The 6,568-nt window shown below is 60.0% G+C and overlaps 1 protein-coding gene across 1 annotated transcript; it reads right to left on the minus strand.

Annotated features, from left to right (window-relative positions):
- Positions 1-3,556: 3,556 nt before the first annotated feature.
- On the minus strand, positions 3,557-4,771 carry FAM163B (family with sequence similarity 163 member B). Its single transcript, XM_068553872.1, has 2 exons — positions 4,679-4,771; positions 3,557-3,952 (listed from the first exon to the last, which is right to left on the minus strand). Exons 1-2 carry the CDS (start codon positions 4,769-4,771, stop codon positions 3,557-3,559), a joined length of 489 nt encoding a protein of 162 aa, XP_068409973.1.
- Between the last annotated feature and the right edge of the window lie 1,797 nt (positions 4,772-6,568).

Below are 6,568 nucleotides of genomic sequence, written 5' to 3' on the forward strand. Positions count from 1 at the left end.
ACTGGCGCGTTTGTGGTTCCCACGCGGGGGCCTGGGAACATCCTCCAGCCCTCCAGGGCTGTGGGGGTGAGGAGAGGGGGACGGGCAGCCAGGGAGGCGGGGCGCCTGGGATCCTGATGCTGTTTAGGTGACTCTTTCCGGAGGAGTTTTAATCTCACGACGACGTAGCATCGCTCGCCTCCCTGATACGAAGCTCTGGGCACGGAGGGACCCGCCGCACTTTACACCTGGGAAGAGGCATCTTTCTCACGGCACCATGGCTGTGTTGTCGTCCGTCAGTACTCTCTGTATGTTAATAAAGTGGTCCTATTTATGGCGGCATCGTGGGGTCTCCGGGGCTCTGCCAGGCAGGGTGGGGTGGCCGTGAGGCTTCGGGAGCTGGGGTCGCCGTCCAGCTCGCCCATTCGGAAGGATCTGCTGCGGCCTCAGGTCTGGGACCAGGTGGGGCTGGGGGCCGGGCTGCAGCGTCTCCCTGAGGAGATGACAGGGGAGAGCGGACAGAAGGTGACAAAAAGAGTGGGTGGCCTGCGGGGAGGGATCTCAGGGGCATCAGGACTCGGGCGCTGGAGTCAGAACCGAGCCAATCTCGCACCTCCCAACTGCCGTGGGGCTTGGGGGACGGCAGAGCCCAAGGGAACTCCCTCACCCGGACCACGGGAGGAAGAGGTGAGGCAGGCAGGGCGGGAGGCGTGGTGTGGGCCCACACGGAGCGCTCAGGAAGTAGCCATCACTACTGTTTCTGGGCCTCTTAGAAGGGCTACTTAATCTGGACTTGTGGGTGCCGGGACACAGGAGGGCTTCCCAGGGGAGGTGACGTTTAGGCTGGTCCAGCCGCAGGAGTTCTTCCAGATGAAAGCTGGGGGCGGGGGGGGGGGGGGGAGTGTAGAAACGGAAAGCTTCCAGGGAGGGAGGGGGTGTGGAGGATGCTGAAAGCACCTTGGTTTGGCTGCAGCGGAGGAGGGACGATGTGGGTGTCCACCCGCCGAGGGACAGCAGGCTGGCACAGGGCCGAGGATGCCGCAGGGAGGGTCTCCTTTGGGGACAGGGAGCAGAGAGGTGAGGGGCTACCTGACTGCTTCCCCGGGATGCGGGGCCAGCCTGCCCCCAAACTGGGACCAGAGCAGGGTCCACCACAGTGTTGAGGACGGCATCCAGGGGGCTGCAGGTGGGTGAGTGGCTCTCCAGGTTCGCTGGAGCCTGTGGGGTGAGCTCCCTCAAGGTCAGCGGCTCAGTTCCGGTGGAGGTGGGTCGCCGCACTGCAGGGGTCTGGGGCTCCCTGACACACCGCACCGTTGTGCCGTCATTTCCCCCCACCCCCATCTTTTCTCTCCTTATGACCTTCCTCCCCCATCCTCCTTTCCACCAGCACTTTTTGTGCGCATCCTGTATGCCAGGGTCTGTGCCCAGCGCATTGCCAGCGCTGCCTCTTTAACCCTAAGAGCCCTGTGGAGTCAGTATCGTTGTCACCCATTGTGTTGATGCTAAGACCCAGGCCCAGAGAGGTCAGTCACTTGCCCCAGGTGGCTCAGCCTGTCACCCCCCACCCACCCTCCAGGAGCTCAGGGTTTAGGCCAGTGGCTTCCAATCATGGAAGACTGACACATCCACCCCGGGAAAATCAAAACCAAACATGGCTGCGGCCGGGCGCCTTTGGGCAGTGCCTTGACCCCTGGGGCTGGACGGGAGAGAAGGCCGACTCTGCCCGGTGCTGGGCTGGACACGGCCCCTCCCAGGAAGTGCCGCAGAGGGGTCTGGGCTGGCCTGGAATGTCAGGCAGACCAAAGACAGCGCATGGTGTCAGGAGTTTTATTGGCTCTCGATTCTGTCAGGGAGCAGGCAGCTCCCCGCAGGTCCCCACGGTGGAGCTGGGGGAGTTCGGATGGATGGGTGCGTGTGGATGTCAAATGGATCTAGGAATCTACACAGAGGCCAGAGACCAGAAAAGGAAATAGGAGACCGAACAGAACAGCCACAGGAAGTGCCACCTCCTGACCCTCACCGCCCCCCCCCCCCGCCCCCACCCACCCCGCCAAGCTAACGCATCAGAAACAAACTCATGGGGTTTGACAAAGGAAGGGGAAGCTTGGGGCTGAATTCCATTAGCGAGTCCAAACTGAGGCAGGAGGAGAAAGGAAGAAGGGGGGGGGGGGGGAATCTACGATGCCGAAAATAGTAAGCCTTCCTAACTCTGCTCACGTCCGGAGTCACAGCTCAGCAGCACTTTGGAGAAAGAACAAGAAGTGCGGTGCTCAGGCCGCCCACAGTTCGGGGACAGCCACGTGCCCCAGAGGTTTGCCTTTCAGGAAGGTGGCTTAGCTGGGGAGCCCGGTCCGTCTTCCTGGGCAGACGGGGCTGCCCTCCCAGGGTGAGGGCTGGCGCTGTGGCTGGGCCCAGAGGCAGAGAGAGCCCGGGAGAGGGCAGTGGACTCTGGGGGCCATGCTGCCGAGAGGAAACGGTGCCTCTGCGTGGACGGGGCTGCGTTCCCCGCGGGCGGTGCCCCTGGGTTTGGGGCATTTCTCTGGCTGGACGGCGGGGGAGCCCCTAGCCCTGCGGGGAGCGTGCACACGGGGCCGGAGCAGGGAAGGGGCAGCCTGAGGCCTTGTTCCCAGGTCCTCCTGAGAAACTGGGAAGGTGGCAGAGCTTGGGGTCTATGCCCCAGGGCACGAAAGCAGGAGGGCTCCGGGGGGGCTGAGGCCCAGGAGTGGGAGGGCCCGTCCCAGGTCTCACGGGGAGTCAGTGGGTCATTTAGCCCCTGGTCCATGGCTCTGTCCGCCCCACCACATCAGGGCGGAGGACCGGACTGGGTATTTTAGTGTGGACACTCCCGAAACCGGGGGAGCAGCCCACGGCCTCCTCCCCACTCCATTTTCACCAAAAAGCCAGTCGGGGCTGTGCATCCCAAGGGAGCTCCCCCTTCTAGGGAGATCTGCGCGGGGGGGGGCGACCCAGCTCAATCAACCAGTGTCTCAGCCGGCCAGGCGCTTCAAGCCAGGGTGTGTGTGTGGGAGGGGTGGGGGGAGGCCCTGTTCTGGGACGGGGTACTCGGTCCCCAGTCGCCAGGCAAGGCTTGTGCTGCAGGGCCCCTAGCATCGCGGCTACCACCCCTTCCTTGAACAAGTAGGTAGACTGAGGCCCAGGGAGGGAGGGACACGGCCAGGCGGTGAAGCCAGAGATGGCCGACTTGCTGGGGCTGAGACGGAGGCCACCTTCCACCGCCCCCTCCCTAATGGCAGCACCGGTATCGGCAGCCTGGCGTCTATGCGCCAGAGCCCTACCTCGCTCTGCAGCCTGCCACCCGGATGCTACCGCTCCCCTGTGCCCGCATCATGCCCGCCTCCCTTCCAGACCCAGGCCCCGGTGGCCACTACCCGGGGCAGCCACGCTACTTTCACTGGGTCTGATCCCCGCAGTGAGCCCCGGAGCTCCCCACCGGGCCCCCGTGATGACGCGGGTGTGAGGAAAGCTGGGCCGAGCCCGGGTCCGGGCCCAGGGCCAGGCTGGGACGCCGTGGGGACCCCACCATGGTCTCAGGACCCGTCGGCGGCCGGGGGCGCCCTCAGACGTCGGTGCTGGCGCTGCGGCTCCGGGAGAAGGCCTCCCGCATGGCCGAGAGGCGGTTGGGGTTGAGGGCCTGCAGGGCCCCGAAGCTCCCAGGCGGCAGCGCCACGTCCTCCCGGCTGACGCTCTTGTAGGCGACGCGCTCCCCGCCGTTGCGCACGCCCTCGTCCTCCTGCAGGAAGAAGGTGGGCGGCTCGTAGTGGGAGCAGCTGCGGCAGAGGGTGCGGGCCTGCGGGGACCTCTGGCTGAAGGAGGCAGAGGTGGCCGGGTAGAGCGCCGGCCCGTTGGTCAGCACAAGGTTGCGGTTCGAGTGCAGCGGGGGCAGGTGCGAGTGCACGGCGAAGTCGGGCTCCTCCTCGTCCTCCTCCGACTCCTCTTTCTTGCAGCAGTAGTACTGCGGGCAGAGGGCCACTGTGACCGCCAGCTCCCCAGCCACCCTCGCCGCACGTGTGCGGCACCCAGACGGGGGCCGGGATGCAGCCGGCTCAGACACCCGTGTCCCTGTCACCACCACTTACGGGAGCTCGTAATCCAGGCACCCCGGACTCCTGGGACCCCTAAGTGAGGGATTCGCTCATTTCAGCCCACAGCAACCGGGGGCAGGTGCAACGACCAACTCCACTTTGCAGGTGGGGAAACTGAGGCACAGGGGGTTCAGGCAGCCTGGAAGCGGCAGAGCTGGGATTCGAGCCCAGGCAGTCTGGTCCCAATCGAGTTCCAGGGCACCAAGCCGTGCTGCCTTGCCCCACGTACGTGGCTTCCTCTCCTCTCTCAGGAAGAAAGATGCGGGGGACCTAGGACAGCCCTAGAGTGTGGGTGGGGCAGGGAGTGCACAGGTGGTGGAGCAGCACAGCCCAAGGGCTCACCCCTGCTGCCCGCTTGGCAGCTGTGTGACATCGGCAAAGGCCCTTACCCTCTCTGAGCCTCAGCGGACTCACTTCGCAGGGAGCCGTCATCACTGAGCCCTCACAGGTGGAGTCCGGGGGGTGCTGTCTGCCTTGCACCTTCTTGGAGACCTGACTCTTCCGCCTTCCTGGGCCCTGGCTCCCTCCCTCTGCAGGGCCCCCTCCGGGCTTCCCTCCCCCACCCCCCCCCACCCCCACCCCAGCTCCCGGAGTACCTGGAGCCGGCAGTAGCACAGAACCGCGATGATGCAGAGCAGAATCACAGTCGCCAAGATGCCGCCGGTGATGACCACAGTTCCGGCTGTCATCCGCCCCCTCCTCCATCAACAGCCTGCAACACACACCACCAGCCTCACCACACTGTCAGCTCACTGCAGAAGGAAGCTGTTCTCGGTCAGGAGGCTGAGGAAGCGCTCCGAAAGGGAGAACAGAACACCCCACTGCATGCAGGAGGCAGGGGCTGGGCCTGGGGGTCGGGCGGGACATCGCCCTCTGCCTCTGCCAGCAGTTTCCACCTCTGTAGGAGGTGATGCGAACAGCACACCCCCTCGCTCTCGGGCTTCCGTGAAGGTGTCTTGAGCACGTATGTGAGCGCTCAGCCTAGCACACGTCCAGCCTGGGCGACAAGCTCACGCGTTTGAAAATTTACCCAAATGCAGGCAGGCTGAACGTGTGGTTCTGTAACCTGCTCTGTCACTTCACCAACTCATCCTTATTTTTTCTTATCATTAAATTTTCTTCTGTAACATAATTTCGAACCATATTCCATTTTATAACATAACCGATCCCTTTTCTTTAAAATTTCAAATGGCCAGTAAAATACACATGACATAAAATTTACCGTCTTAACCATTTCTAAGTGTACAAGTCAGCAGTGTTAAGTGTATTCACTTTGTTTGCAACCGACTTCCAGAACTTTCTCATCTTTCAAAACTGAAAGCCAAACTCCTTTTTGGTGTTTAGGCTGTTGACATTAAAAAACAAATCTTAAGCCAATGTTTCCATAAATGTTTGCGTAGCTAAAAACTGAAGCCATTTGAAGTGCAGGACCGACTTCAATGACCTGTCCAGGATAAATTCTTAGAAGTGGGATTTCTAGGCCTAAGGATGTGCCCCTCGTAGACTACTGTGGAAAATTTCAAACACACACAAAGTAGAGAGAATGGACAAGGCTGTCACCAGTGGTGCTCTTGTGAGCGCTGTCTGGCCGGATGCTGATAAACTAGTTCTTGGAGCGAAAGCACCCTGACCTGTAGCATTTGCTGATGCTTATGCTGTAAATATTCTCACTGTGGCCCATTTCAAGTGACGAGGCTTTAATAACCGGTTTGCCGTATCCCTGGATGGTTAACAATCATCTCTCAGGCACCAGTTGTTGCTGAGCACGCCCTGCCTCAATTTCCATCCCCTACCTTTTTTTTTACGCCAGGGGAATAGCATGGCACGGGCAATTGAATTCACTAAAGGAAATCCCGGAGTGTATTAGTTTACTCATAAATACTTCAGTGCAGAATCTGACAGGTGAGGACCTCTAAAAAACCTCCAGTCATCTCCGCAATGTCTTTTTACAGTTGGTTTGTTCAAATCAGGATCCAGTTTGGCTCTCTTGACTGTAGAATAGTTCCCATCCACTCTCGCCCCTCCCCGCCCCATGCTGTTTATAGAAGAAACTGGGTCATTTATCTTACAGAATTTTCCATGTACTAGAACTGGCTGCATTTCTCCCAGCACCATTTCATATGTTCCTCTATCATGGTTTTGCCCTCTAAACTGGCTTCCTATCATTTCACCTTCAGGGCCCCACGCTGTCCTTCTTGTCGTGACGTTGAGATCTGCCAGTGGGTTCAGCCGCTGTCAGCCCAATCCTCCCACCGTAAAATTCTCCATCAGCCTTCCACCTCATCCTTTCAGCAGCCGTTGGAAATCATAGCCTACGGCTGTTATTTCATTAGGAGTTGCAAATAGCGACTTTTCAAATGCTATCATTTCTTCTGCACGTATCAGCTCTGGTTCTTCTCTAAAGAACCTTCCCCATTACCTATCAGTAATATTAAAAGACAGTCTGCAGAGGAAAGGCGTAGACGCTCAGTTCATAACTTTTTCAA

This window comes from Eschrichtius robustus, chromosome 10 (genome assembly GCF_028021215.1).
Source record: "Eschrichtius robustus isolate mEscRob2 chromosome 10, mEscRob2.pri, whole genome shotgun sequence".
NCBI lineage: Eukaryota > Metazoa > Chordata > Mammalia > Artiodactyla > Eschrichtiidae > Eschrichtius > Eschrichtius robustus.